The sequence below is a fragment of the Pelophylax lessonae genome (genome assembly GCF_965119305.1).
Source record: "Pelophylax lessonae genome assembly, chromosome: 4".
NCBI classification, from domain to species: Eukaryota; Metazoa; Chordata; class Amphibia; order Anura; family Ranidae; genus Pelophylax; species Pelophylax lessonae.
In genome coordinates this window covers 455,238,718-455,253,906 of record NC_138771.1, presented here as the reverse complement: position 1 = coordinate 455,253,906, position 15,189 = coordinate 455,238,718, and the positions used below count along the sequence as shown (strand labels likewise).

General features: G+C 43.0%; 1 protein-coding gene across 2 annotated transcripts in view; it reads left to right on the top strand.

The window, feature by feature from the left end:
* ANXA6 (annexin A6) overlaps positions 1–15,189 on the top strand; it is a 175,222-nt gene that overhangs the window by 92,791 nt on the left and 67,242 nt on the right. For both annotated transcript variants that reach the window (XM_082254125.1, XM_082254124.1), the window contains exons 9-13: positions 1,120–1,213; positions 3,788–3,883; positions 6,440–6,498; positions 8,919–9,041; positions 13,253–13,311. In XM_082254125.1, the coding sequence (XP_082110251.1) occupies positions 1,120–1,213; positions 3,788–3,883; positions 6,440–6,498; positions 8,919–9,041; positions 13,253–13,311 (431 nt within the window). The remainder of the gene's footprint in view (positions 1–1,119; positions 1,214–3,787; positions 3,884–6,439; positions 6,499–8,918; positions 9,042–13,252; positions 13,312–15,189) is intronic.

Genomic DNA, 15,189 nt, shown 5'->3' with positions numbered 1-15,189 from the left:
CCATACAAAGTAAAATGTTATTGATTGTGATGGCCTACTGTACTTTCCTTAGAATCACTACTGTTAGCATTTCTATTTTAAAAAATAACTTTCTTTATTGGTGTCATTGGATGCAGTAATAACCCCCGATTACTGGTATCAGTGGATACAAAAATAACCCTCAGCATTAGTGGCAATGGCTGCAATTATAACCCCCAGTACTGGTGTAAGTGAACACAATAATAACCTCCAACATTGGTGTCAGTGGACCTAATAATAACCCCCAGCACTGGTGTAAGTGGACACAATAATAACCTCCAACATTGGTGTCAGTGGACCTAATAATAACCCCAGCACTGGTGTCAGTGGATGCAATAACTCCTAACACTGGTGCCAATACTCCACCCCCCCGTTCCCACATTGGTGGTCAGTGGCAGTGAAACTTAATTCCCCCCCACTGCATTAGTGGTCAGTGGCAGGGAAGGTTAACCCCCAATTGGTGGCCTTTACCTGATCACAGGTTCCCGTGCCACTTTCTCTCTTTGAGGCTGGGACTTGTACTGTGGGCCTCTGCCAAAGTCCAGTCTTTCTTTCAGGGCCAGGCACTGGAAGGCAGAGAGCCTTGATCATAGCTATGACTGATGTGGTTGGTAGACACATTCATATCCCCCAGCACTGGTGTCAGTGGACGCAACATTAACCACCAACACTGGTGTCATTGGACACAATAATAATTCCTAGCACTGGTGTAAGTACTATTAACAACCCCCCCCCCCAACCACCCCCCTGCATTGGTGGTCAGTGGCAGGGAAAGTCACAGAGTCACAAAGTCACAAAGGATATTCCAATGCCTAGTCACCTCTCTGCCTGGTGACTTCCTGACTGCATAAAGGGCGGTAGGGCTAATATTAGAGGAACATTTGAATAGCGGTAACTGTGGCTTTTAGTCCCAACAACTACTGTAGCTGTTGGTTAGTGGTGTGTGTGTCAATATTAACTTACAATCTGATTGCTTTTTATGATCTACGGCATGGTGCACCCCAGCTTTACTCTTTCCACCATCTTCCCGAATAAGTATGTTAGTGTTTCCTACAATTATCATACAGAGAAATAATTAGATTTTTTTTCTTTTATGTTCAGGATTTATTTGAAGCTGGAGAACAAAAATATGGCACAGATGAGGCTCAGTTCATCTACATTTTGGGAAGTCGGAGCAAATCACATCTCAGACTTGGTGAGTTTTACCAAGCTGCATTTCTTTCTGTGTACACAAGCTGCGTTAGTCTACAATATGGTATTATTTGTGGATAAGGCCTCTACCTCTTTCCTTTTTGGACAGGGGTAATGCTGCTGATTCATGGTCCAGTGAGTGGACAGAAAACTGAGAATTGATACAGCCATCTGCATTGTGAAACCCAAAAATACATGTGCCACATAGCTGTATATATGTTACAGGCAACATGTGAAAATTAGGCCTTCTATAGAATGCCTAGGCAATGTATAAAATGGCGAATTTCACACATTGCCTGTATTATAAATATGTGTGTATATATATATATATATATATATATATATGTGTGTGTGTATATATATATATATATGTATATTATCTTGACAAAAGTGAGTACACCCCTCACATGTTTGGAAATATTTTATTCTATCTTTTCATGTGACAACACTGAAGAAATTACACGTTGCTACAATGTAAAGTAGTCAGTGTACAGCTTGTATAACAGTGTAAATTTGCTGTTCCCTCAAAATAACTCAACACACAGCCATTAATGTCTAAAGACATTTCAACAAAGTATTGAGCAAAGGCTGTGCATACTTATGTACATGGGATTTTTTTTTTTTTTTAGTTTTTTTTTTTAATAAATTTGCAAAGATTTCACACAAACTTCTTTCACGTTGTCATTATGGGGTATTGTTTGTCGAATTTTGAGGAAAATAACGAATTTAATCTTTTGTAATAAGTCTGTAACATAACAAAACTTTCCAGATGCACTGTATATATATATATATATATATATATATATATATGTATATATATACAGTAAAACCTTGGTTTGAGAGTAACTTGGTTTAAGAGCGCTTTGCAAGACAAGCAAAATTTTCAAATAAATTTTGACTTGGTTTACAAGCGATGTCTTGATATACAAGTAGCCTCAAGTCACAGCTGAGTATAAAAGAGAAGAGAGGCGCCTCTAAGTGTAGCAATATGGTTAAATTTAATGAAGGTACAACATTTAGCAACTCACATGGTTGATGATTGGAACAGGCACATCTAAGTATGCAGGCATCCAGGCTAAAGCTGTCCACATAGACCATCCTCCGCACCGCCATCTACGTCATCCCTTCCATGCTGCCCCTCGCTTTCAGATCCCTTTACTGCAGGGTGGTCTTCCCGGTCAGGATTACAGACTGGCAGCCGGTGGTGCAGAAGATAGTCCATGTGGACAGCTTTACCCCCGATGCCTGCATACTTAGATGTGCCTGTTTTATTCATTAACCATGTGAGTTGCTAAATGTTGTACCTTCATTAAATGGAACCATATTGCTACACTTAGAGGCGCCTCTCTTCTCTTTGATACTCTGTAGCTCCTACTGGATTTTGCTTCTAATCCCCTTGTGGAAGGGGCTATTTGTGGATGGACATTTTATGGTTATATAACCTATCGCAATGCTATAATCTTTTTAAATGGACTATAAACTGAAGGACTTATGAATAAATGGTTGTGGAACGAATCATCTGAGTTTCCATTATTTCTTATGGGGAAATTTGCTTTGATATAAGAGTGCTTTGGATTACAAGCATGCTTCCGGAACGGATTATGCTCGCAATCCAAGGTTTTACTGTATATATTTATATATATATATATATATATATATATTTACAGTGCATCTGGAAAGTTTTGTTATGTTACAGACTTATTCCGAAAGATTAAATTCATTCTTTTCCTCCAAATTCGACAAACAATATGGAATATATATATATATATATATATATATATATATATATATATATATATATATATACGTACAGACAATGTGTGAAATTCACCATTTTATACATTGCCTAGGCATTTTTTAGAATGTCTGATTTCACACAATTGCCTGTAACCTATATATCACAAGGCTGGCTGTACAGAATTGTAAAAAAAAAAAACCCATTTAAACACATATATGTAAATTGCGCATCTAGCTGTCTGCCTTGAGTTCAGCTATAATAATGCTTCTGAGGCAAAGTGTAGGGGCTGACCATGGCACTTTGCTAGTGTGCAGCCAAATTGCAGAAATAGCTTAACTTGTGCCTATTTACCATACTTAATTGAAAAGTATCTTCATTTTACTCCTAAAAATGTAAGACCTTTTCCACCCCTGCTGATGATATGGCAACCCCACCAGCCAGCTGTTTTAACTGAGTATGCCCACCTATGTGGCTGTCACCTCCAAGAGAACTTCCTAACTTTGGAAAACTACTTTGCACTGTGGTATAACCAGGCCACGTCAATGTGTTTTCGAGAAAGTATACAAGGATACTTGGAGCTGCTTAGCAGGGATGTTATTCAACTGACTGAAAGGAGCTCCAGGATTGGAAGCTCTGCTCTCAGAACCACAGCTAATAAGCAATAGGCCTTAATGGGAATTGGTTTTCCACATTCACTATGAAAATTAAACCTTTTACAATCTCCGAATAAGTAGAAGCTTTCACAAAGATTTTGTGTGGATAAGAGCTGTGTATCTATACAGTATATTATATGTATATATTGCAGGTTTATTGGACCTTCAGTTATGTCTTCTTTTGCAGTATTTGATGAGTATGAGAAAGTTGCTGGGAAGAGTATTGAGGAGAGTATAAAGGCTGAACTATCTAAGGATTTTGAGAAGCTGATGCTGTCTGTAGGTAAGTCCTTTGCTAATGTGCTATCCCTTACCTGACAGTGATTCCTCAAGAAATTGACAAATAGATGGCACTGTACACCTTTAGCTGTTAAAGCGGAGTTCCACTCAAAAGTGGAATGTCTGCTTATCTGCCTCCCCCCCCCCTCCGGTGCCACATTTTGCACCTTTTGGGGTGAGGGGCGGGGGGGGGGGGTATCTGTTTTTGACAGGTACAAGATGGATTCCAATAGTCAGCTTAACATCTTGAATGGACTTTGCAAAGTCCACCCTTAAGCTGGCTACACAATATACAACTTTTGTTCTTCGATTTCCTTTAGATTTACCTTCAACTATATAGTGCAAGAGCCTACCTGATTGCATACAAATTGAAAGTGTTTAGATTTGACCTCATATTATATGGTTTTGGTAAATCTAAAGGAAAAAATCTAAAGACAATTGTTTAGTGTGTATGGCCCATTAAGCTGGATACACACTATACAATTATCTTTAGATTTACCAAAATCATAAAATATGAGGTAGGCAGGCCCTTGCACTATATAGTTGAAGGCAGAGCATTTTTTCCCAGAAAATAGGTGCATGAACTCCACCACGACCCCCTAAACCCCCCCCCCCCCTCGACACACACACACACAGTTACACACATTGTGCATCCTTCAGGGGTGCGCTACATACTGCAAAGTTCAGACTTCTTCCCCAGCTGCTTACCTGCATCCCCTATTCACATCTCACTTTCACCCCTCTTCAGCTCTTGCCTCTGCATGCATCTGCCCTCATCTCTGTTCCTCCTTAAAAGCTCCACTATTTTCCACATGTCTTGTGTTGCTGTATTAAGCTGAAGCACCCAGCCGGTTCTAGTACATCCCGGCACACTGTAGGTGGCTCTGCCTCACTCCTTCGCAGGGAAATCATCCAGTAGGGGTGTTGTAATCTGCACTGCACCCTTGGCACCTGCATCTCCATTGTCCCCATCCTGCACTCAGTGGGAGATGCTCCAGAGATCAGATCTGTTGGAGCTAAGCTGTCATTAGTACATGCAGAAACCAGCCTTCTGTATTTATAAGTGATAGTGGTGAGTAGGGAGCAGAGGGCCTGAGCCAGAGGTGGTGGAACTGAAAAAAGCCCTGGTTGAAGGTAAGTCTAAAGCTGGATACACACTATACAATTTTCTTTAGATTTTTTCCTTTAGACTTACCAAAACCATATAATATGAGGTCAGACCTAAACACTTTAAATTTGTATGCAATCAGGCAGGCCCTTGCACTACATAGTTGAAGGTAAATCTAAAGGAAATCTACCAACAAAAGTTGTATAGTGTGTATCCAGCTTAAGGCCCTTTTCACACATACGGACCGTTTGTCCGTTTTTCATCCATCCGTTGACAGCCTCAGCTCTGGTCCTTTCTACTGTGTGAAGGGGGGTGTGTCTCTTCCCTCCAATCTGCTCTCAGACCTCTCCTCACTGAGTGTAACATCAGCTCTCCACCCCCTTTTTTCTGAACTCTCAGACAAGCTTTATAAATTTAGCACTCTGAATAAATGTTGGAAAAGACAACTGTAGATATTCAGGTACAACTTATATGTAGAAGGATTTGTTTCATCTCTTTGTTTCACCTGAGGTCAGTCACTTCACTGCGTATATGTAAGGGTTTTCAACCACTATCAGGGCCGCTGATAGGGGGGGACCACCAGCCCTCTTGTAGGGGGCCTGAGCACACAGGGGGGCCCACACAGGGAGGGGGATAAGTGATAAACAACAAATACAGAAATCTTCCTCCAGCACCTGAGTCTTATCTCTGTCCCTCTCCCTGCTATCAGTTTTTATCTGCTGAGAAAGAGACAGTGGTCCCTCACTAATCCCCCTACCTGTGTGGGCCCCGCTCCCAGCACTGGCTCTAATGTTATCTCTGCTCAGGAGTTTATTTGTAACTTTGTTTCTCTCTCTCTGTCTCTCTGATCACTGAGCTCCAACTGCCCAGCCTGTATATTTTTCTTACCTCATCTTCATTTTTATTTAACATAGTTTTTTTTTCTTAGATTTAGCAGGAATTATGTGAGTTATGTTATATTTGTGTCTGCTAATAGTGATTTTGTTGTCATTTTAGCTAAATATATCTTTAATATTTTCTTGGGGGGGGGGGGGGCCTTCCAGGTAGTCTGTACGGGGCCCCGCGATTTCTAACAGCAGCCCTGACCACTATATAGAAACCTGATATAGCCAAACATGTAGGTTAACATTATTGCACTTATTCTGAAATGGTAGTTGCCTGTGTGTTATACTGATCCTCTGATTTCAGTGCTTTATAAGTCACTGACCTAGAACAAGCAAGTGGCAAGTAAACATAGAACTCCTTGTTCTAAGGCTAGATGGCAATCTAACAGCTACAATTTCAGGAGGTGAAATGTTGCAGCTAATGTATTTTTCTTGTGATAATCTTATCTCAAAGTGTTTTTTTTTTTTTTTTTTGAGACACCATACCAATCTTTGCAAAATTATGTGGGCACCAAAACTGTATTCCAATTATTTATTTACCCATATAATGTTTTTTTGTTTGTTTCAGTAAAATGCATTCGTAGCACCAAGGACTACTTCGCTACCAGACTGTACAAATCAATGAAAGTAAGTGAAGTAGTGTAATCAATGACACAAATGTTTTTGGCTCTGCCATATATGAGTGGGCAGAGCTAGTGAAATGTTTGGCGTGACTACTTAAAAATCTGGTTATAAAAACAGGATCTTCTCTGGCTGGTATAACATTTACAAATCTTTCACAGGTTTTTCTTTTATTGTTGTGTTTTTATTGATCTATTTAATCTAAGTCCCGGTTCACATTAGTGCGATGACAGACATGGCATATGAGTCAGAGAGCACTGCTCTAAAAATCACATGCGATGTCTGTGCGATGCAAATTCAGCCATACAGATTGTATGGCTGAATTTGCATCGCATTGGGACACAACTCACACAGGACCCTTTTTTGGGTCTGCAGCAGAATTGTATCGCATGGTGGTTCGAATTTGGCAGTGTGAACTGACTGTGAATCGAATTCAGTGCGGGAACCCGCCGTAGATTTGCAGGGTTCTTGCATTGCATATATGTGAACCGGCACTTCAAACAGTAATAAACCCAAAAACAAAAATTAATATATTGCAGACTACCAAACCTTAAATATGGTGGCTGCCTTTGTTTTCTTTGTTTAAAGTGGAACTGAAGTTCTGCTATAAGAAACAGAAAGCAGGCAGGCTTTTATTGCACAAGAGACTTGCCCAGTCTCTTCTTTAATAAAATGAACCCTTCCTGCTTGCTTGCTGCCTTCTCTGGGGCTGTAAGTTGAGCTGCGCATCCGCAGCTCAGCTTAAAGTGCTGGGCCAGTCTCTGAGCGCTGGAATGACTAGCTCCTGCACATGCGCCGGAGTAACGTCATGCCCCGCCGGCTAATGAAGAGGCCCAAAAACTAGCACTCAGAACAAAATTCCAGCACCTGAAAGGGACTGTTGGACAGATAAGTATTCCTTTATAACCTTTAGTTCCACTTTAAAGCTGAAGTATACTCCGCCATTAAACTTTTACCTATAGGTAAGCCTATAATAAGGCTTACCTGTAGGTACAATAAATATCTCCTAAACCTGCACGGTTTAGGAGATATTCTCCCTGCATGCAGCCACTGACAGCAGCGGCACATGCGCTCTGAAGGACCGGCGGACCTTCAGAGCTCTTTTCCGGCTCCTTGTCGGAAAGTAAACTCCCGCGCGCATGCGCCGGAGTGACTTTATCGTGGCTCCAGCCACTCACAGTGCCGGAGCCGCCGAACCCAGAAGAGACGCCGAGGGAACATGACAGCTCCCTCAGTGTTGTCCGCGCGACCGTGTCGGGGCTTCGTTCTAAGGCAAGTTTTTTATAATGTGCTAGTATGCGATGCATACTAGCTCATTATGCCTTTGTCATGCAGGTTTTTTTTTATGTTGTGAGGATACAACCGCTTTAAGTTTATCCGGTGATCTTCCCAGTAAAACTGTTATTTTTCAACTGCCTTTATTAGTCCAGCAAAAGTGGAGGTTGGAGAGCTGAAATAAACAGTTTAACACACAGAGGTGCTTACAATGTTTAGCTTGTATTCATTTATGTAAAACCTTTATCCCAAAGGATATAAACCTGTTGCTGTAACTGCTTAAAAAGTGTTAGTTGGAGTTTGGCTTTAATTTGTTGGTCAAGTCCAACTAAATCTGCTAGTGTATATAACACCACCCTGTCCCCAGATTGACAACACTTTGTTCTTCCATCCAGACATGAGACACTCTAAAATAGGAAGTGTGTGGCTGAATCACCAGGTGAATATAAAGGGAAAAAAGCCCCCCCCAAAAAAATGAAAACTAATGCAGCCATGACATTTATGGATTGGTAGGCAGCAACATATTACATTTTTAATGCCCGTAGGAGTGCTTAATAGCAGAAAATGTGCCTATGTAAGCAATTTCCTAAACACACTGGATTATTAGGGTCCTTTTACACTGGCTTTCTGCCTGGCAGACTACGTTTTGCTCAGCAGGTATCGATCCGCCGATCTCCACTGAGCAGGTGGATGACAGCTCTGTCTCCGCTCTCTGTGCTGAGACGGACCTGTCAGAGCCCCACTCTCCTCCATTTTCATCCGATCCTATCTGATCCAATTCTCCAGACGGATGGAAAATAGGGTTTCCATCTTTCTGGATTTCACAGACAGGATTGGATCGGATAGCAGCGGGTGTCAGCGGAGGTGTCACCCCTGACATTCGCCGCTTCATAGGGATGCATGGAGCATCTGATCAGGTCTGCAAAATCTGACAGGCGGACCTGATCGGAAAGCCTATGTGAAAGGGGCCTTAGGGTTTGTATTTTAGTACACTGTAATTTGCTCTATTGTATTACCTCTTTGACCACAAATGTAATACAACGAAGGAATGACATTTTGCTCACATTGGTGTTTTGCTGTAATTATACCTTTTGTTTGGACATTACCATCTTTTTAGAATTGTAGCAGAAGTTAATCTTTTTATTTTTCAGGGCCTGGGCACTTCGGACAACACCCTGATCAGGATTATGGTGTCACGCAGTGAGATTGATATGATGGACATTAGGGAGTCATTCAGGACTCAGTATGAAAAGTCTTTGTACTCTATGATCAAGGTAATTTATTTACCATTGGACAATGCAGCTCCCAGGCTCCCTTTAATATGTCATGTTGTATTTCTATTTTTGAGTGAGGACTCACCATAACCTAAATCAGTGTTTCTCAACCTTTTTTATTAGTCAAAGCACCCTTTAAACTTATGGACAATCTTGAGGCACCCCATTCTAAAATGTAAAAATGATTATTTTAATTTTACATTACAAGTGCGACAACATCCAAATGTCCAAGTAGGACACCCAACTTTGCGGGTGATTTAGTCTTCCACAGCAATTGCACTTTTGCAAACTGGTACTGACGACTAGTATACCTAGGTTTCTCTTGTTCCTCAGTTTTTCTCCATCAATCAGCTAATGTTACCCCAAAGCTCATTAGAGAGAGAGGCAAGGGAAGGTCAAACATTGATGCTATGTAGGCAACTAACATCCTCCTATTTAACTGATGATGTCATTAGTCATTAGAAGGTCGTAATGGTGCACAATGCAAACCTGTGGCTTTGTGTAACTATAAGGAAGGCTTCATCCACCCACCAGCTTGTATACAACTTTTTGGCAATTTCTAGGCATTTTGTCAAGGCACCCCTGAAGAAACCTCAAGACACCCCAGGGTGCCAGGGCACCCTGGTTGAAAAAGGTTGACCTAAATTGTTCTACCTTCTCATTGGGTCCCAAGCCCTAAGCCAACCAAGCAATGGATTTCATGCACTGCTGTGATGATAGCCAAAAAGCCAAAAACTGCTGATTGTAGATAGAAATAAATGGCTTTTTAATATTAGGTTATATTTTCACAATACACCAGCAATTTTAGATATACTTTTGGCCATTGGAGCATAAAGTAATGACCTGCATGGCTTCCCCGCTGTTCTAAAAATAATACCTTTATTTTTAGAATATGTAATGGAATGAGACATGTAAATACCTTCTGTTCAAACTTTAATCTGCTGATATTTTGCCTTTCTTGACCCCCTACCTCATTAAGATGCTAAAGAAATGTTGAAATAAAATCTTTTGGTTTGCATTACATGCCTTACTTTAGACTTATTGATGTCATCACTGGGTCTCTGGCAGTGGCGGCTGGTGCTCAAAATTTTTGGGGGGGGCGCAAAAAGAAAAATGTAATAGGTATTGCTTCGCGGCAAAAACGCGGTAAAAAAATTGCTAGACTTGGAGGTCATGGTACAGGCATGGCACAGGTGATGGTATAGGCATGGCACAGGTGATGGTACAGGCATGGCACAGGTGATGGTATAGGCATGGCACAGGCATGGCACAGGTGATGGTATAGGCATGGCACAGGTGATGGTATAGGCATGGCACAGGTGATGGTACAGGCATGGCACAGGTGATGGTATAAGCATGGCACAGGCATGGCACAGGTGATGGTATAGGCATGGCACAGGTGATGGTATAGGCATGGCACAGGTGATGGTACAGGCATGGCACAGGTGATGGTATAGGCATGGCACAGGTGATGGTATAGGCATGGCACAGGCATGGCACAGGTGATGGTATAGGCATGGCATAGGTGATGGTATAGGCATGGCACAGGTGATGGTATAGGCGGCATGGCACAGGTGATGGTATAGGCGGCATGGCACAGGTGATGGTATAGGCGGCATGGTACAGGTGATGGTATAGGCGGCATGGTACAGGTGATGGTATAGGTGGCATGGTACAGGTGATGGTATAGGCATGGTACAGGTGAGGGCACAGGTCGTCTTCAATCACTTACCTGCTCTCCTCCTGGGCTGCCTGCGAGACCTCCACGGCGCTGCTCCTCTCCTCGAGTCCTCTTCTTCTGACGGCGGCGGGATTCCGGGAACCGTCCACGGCGCTGCTCGTCTCGTCCTCTTCAGTCTTCTGGTCTTCCGATCGGTCCAGGCGGCGGGAAGGAGATCGGGCGGTGACGGTGCGTGACTGACGCACGCACCGGCACCTCCCCCATTGCGACGTCAGCGGGGTCAGCAATCGGATGTCCTGGATGATGATTGGTCCAGGCTGGAGACTGCACAGCCAGGATATCACAAAAGTGGGGGTGTCCTAGCGCTATGACCTGCGCCCAGGTTACGCCCCCAGAAGGCAGCCAATCAGCGCCTCTTCTGGGTCGTAAACCCCACCCCCCCCCCATAGCCACCACATAGGCCGGCGAACAAAATTTTTTTTTTTTAAAACTTTATTGTTCTTTTTGTAATTTTTTTTCCTTTTTTTCAGGGGGGGCGGCGCCCTGGCGCCCCCTATGCACAGGCCGCCACTGGTCTCTGGGCTTCTCTGTGCAATACAGCCAGATTATGGCTGGTGGAAGGGGCTACACATCCTGTAGCTTCCTGAAAACAGCAGCATGCCCTAGGTCTGTGGTCGCCAGTCTTTAGGACCTCATGGACCACTAACCTCACAATTTTGAATCCTGCGGACCACTAACATGTATTTTTGCCTTATACACATATGGGTTCACATATACAGTATGCGAATTGGATGCATTTTTACACCGCATCCAATTCGCATAACGTGAATGTGACTGGCTTTCAATTGAGCCGGTTCCCACATGTCCAGGGCAGACGTGGTGCAGTTTTGAAAAGGGTCCTGTGCAAACTGCAGCTGGACTTATGTGAACCCAGCCTTACACAGACTCACAATTGGATCTCACCTTCTTATCCAGCCATGTGCTCAAGCTTCGTGCTCTCTTCCTCAGTCTGTGATCAGCGCTGCCATTGGAAGGCCCCTCCCCCAACTCTCACTCTCTGCGATGCTCCCAGCGATTCCCTCTGAGTTCACAGGAACCAGAACTACAGAGGAAGCATCGGGTATCAGTGCGCAGTACTGCAAGGCATCAGTATTGACTGTCAGTGCACATTGAGAACACCACTGGAAACAACATTGGGCAGAATACACCTGCCACAATGTTCATTTCCTGCAGAACCCTTAGGGACCATCAACATTTTCTGATGGTCCACAGAAAACTAGTTGGTGACCGCTGCATTACGTAATGTCCACATGTGATGCTAAGCCTCAATGACAGAACTGACATCCAATGAATAAAGAGGGCAGACAAGGGACAGTTTAGTAGGAGAGAAAGAGCTAGATGATGCTAGACATCCTCCATCCAGGAAATGGGGCAGGCTCTATCTACAGCCGTGGCCAAACATTTTTGTCAGGTATTACTATGGTATACTGAAGTATAATTACAAGCATTTCCTAAGTGTCGCAGGCTTTTATTGACAATGACATGAAGTTTATGCTAAGAGTCAATATTTGAAGTGTTGACCCTTCTTTTTCAAGACTTCTGCAATTCACCCTGACATGCTGTCAATCAACTTCTGAGCCACATCCTGACTGATGGCAGCCCATTCTTGCATAATCAATGCTTGGAGTTTGTCAAAATTTGTGGGGGGTTTTCGTTCACCCTTCTCTTGAGGATTGACCACAAGTTCCCAATGGAATTAAGGCCTGGGGAGTTTCCTGGCCATGGACCCAATATTTCAATGTTTTGTTCCCCAAGCCACTTAGTTCTCACTTTTGCCTTATGGAAGGGTGTTCCATCATGCTGGAAAAGGCATTGCTCATCACCAATCTGAAATGGGATTCGTCAGAGAAAATTATTTTAACCAAGTCCTCGGCTGTCCAATTCCTGTACTTCTTGCAGAATATCAGTCTGTTCCTCATGTTCTTTCCTGGAGAGAAGTGGCTTTTTTGCTGCCCTTCTTGACACCAGGCTATCCTCCAAATTACTTTGTGCAGGCATGGTTGTGTGCAGATGCACTCACCCATCCCTGCTGCCATTCCTGAGCAAGCTCTGCACTGGTGGTGCTCTGATCCCACAGCTGAATCAACTGTAAGAGACGGTCCTTATTGGACTTTCTTGGGTGCCCTGAAGCCTTCTTCGCAAATGCAGTGGAAATGTTTTTTTATGGGATTAGGTTTATTCTCATTGCAAAGAAGGACTTTACAATTAATTGCAATTCATCTGATCACTCTTCATAACATTCCAGAGTATATGCAAATTGCCATCTTAAAAAATGGGGCAGCAGACTGTGAAATGTAATATTTGTGTCATTCTCAAATCTTTTCGCCATGGCTGTACTGCAGGAATGGTATAGAAATCCCTTTTCTCTGCTGAGAATCTGCACATGTTTGGGGCATCTTTAGTAGACTTTAGAATAACTTGGTTGGATCTGTTGTAAAGTTTTTTTCACTTATGTGCGGTTTTATTTCAGAATGACACATCCGGTGAGTACCAGAAGGCTCTGCTCAACCTGTGTGGAGGAGATGATGAGTATGTATCCACTGATTATATATTATTGTATTGCAGAATAGAGTTTATAATTGTTTACAGTTTCTTATATTTTTTGGATGTCTTTCTATGCTGGGACCTTTTTTTATGTGATTGGTTATTGCTTTTGCTATTCCACAATGATTACATACATAACATAGTGCAAAGGCAGTATTAAAGAGGTTGTAAACCCACATATTATTTTTATTTATTTTCTCCCTGAAAGAGAAATGAAATACTTACCTTAGAACGAGCCCCTGCCGTGCCGCCCGCTTACCTCTATGACGGGCGACATGTCCAGTCGTCCGTCTTCCGGGATCGCGGCATCTGGCCATCTGATTGGCCGGAGCCGCGGTGACGTCACTCCCGCGCACGCGCGCGGGAGCCGACGGTCACGGCACGAGCGGCCGTTCCTTCAGAGCGCATGCGCCAGTGACGTCACTGGCTGCATGTAAGGTAAATATCTCCTAAATGGTACATGTTTAGGAGATATTTACAGTACCTATAGGTAAGCCTTATCATAGGCTTACCTATAGGTACAACTTGCAGAGGAGGGTTTACTTCCTCTTTAATGGATTGTGAAATCCCAGACACATGTAAATGCTGATGCCCTTTTGCATAGGCTCCTCCCCTATATCACATCTATTTTACTGGTTCCATTTTTAAAACATTGAACTAATATGGTACTGGAGTACCATATTGGTGGTACTGTGCTGCCTGATGTATATCCAGAGCTGCTGTTGGTCTGCACAGTCCACCAGTCTACATAGAAAGATGGAAGCATGCATATTATTATTATTATTATTATACTTGATTTATATAGCATATAGAGATGATTGCGACTCGTAAATGCTCTTTAGCAGCTCCATTATCAACTTTGTTGCTGGTTTTAAAGGGGTATTAAATTACCACTCATTAGATGTGGTGGCTGCAATAGTTTTATTTAGGTTGTTTTCCCCTCTGTTTTCACCTGGTGATATGGCCAATAACATACCTCCTGTTCTAGGATGCCTGTACTCTGGATCAGGGGTGTCAAACCAAATTCCATCACAGGCCACATCAACATTATGGTTGCCCTTTAAAGGGCAGGTTGTATCTGTAAGACCAGATGTCCATAGCACACAACCCCCCCCCCCTTAAATCAGATGTCAAGAATTACCCCACCATTAGAAGTCATAAATTCCCCACCCTCCCTTACATCACAGTGCATCCCCCCTTGTGCAGCTGCTGGGAAGAAGCTGGGGGCCGGGCTGGGAAGCCGAAAGTGCAAGGTCTGGTGGAGAACCAGGGAAGGGGGAGATCAGGGGGTGCTGTGGCTGCACAGAGAGGAGCAGGATCTGTAGGAGGAGTTGTGGCCTCATCCCTGCTGCTGACTGCTGAGATTGGTGGCCAGAGACTAGCCATTCTGCGACTTCACAGAGAAGCACAGGATCTGGTGGAGGAATTCTGTCCTCCTCTCTATTGCCAACTGCTGAGACAAGGTAGGGGTGGAGACCAGGAGGTGCCACAGCTGCAGGGCCACATGAAATTACCTTGTGGGCCAGATTCGGCCTGCAAACGTTGTGTTTGATACATGTGCTCTGGATGAAAAAGCAACAAAGAAACCTTTAGACAGCAGCATTGCCAGTCTGGGGGGATGGAAGTGTTATATTGAGCAGATTTAAATACACTAACAAATTTAAACCAAACTCCAGCTAACACTTTATAAGCTGTTACAGCAACAATTATTTTTTTGGTAAAAGAGATTTTACATAAATAAAAGCTGATCATTGCAATCACCCCTGTCAGTGGTAAATGTAAAATAGTCTGTCTCAATCCACTAACTGCTACATCTGCAGAATAGTTTGTTCTGTTGAAAAAAAAACTTGTTGGCAGGATAAC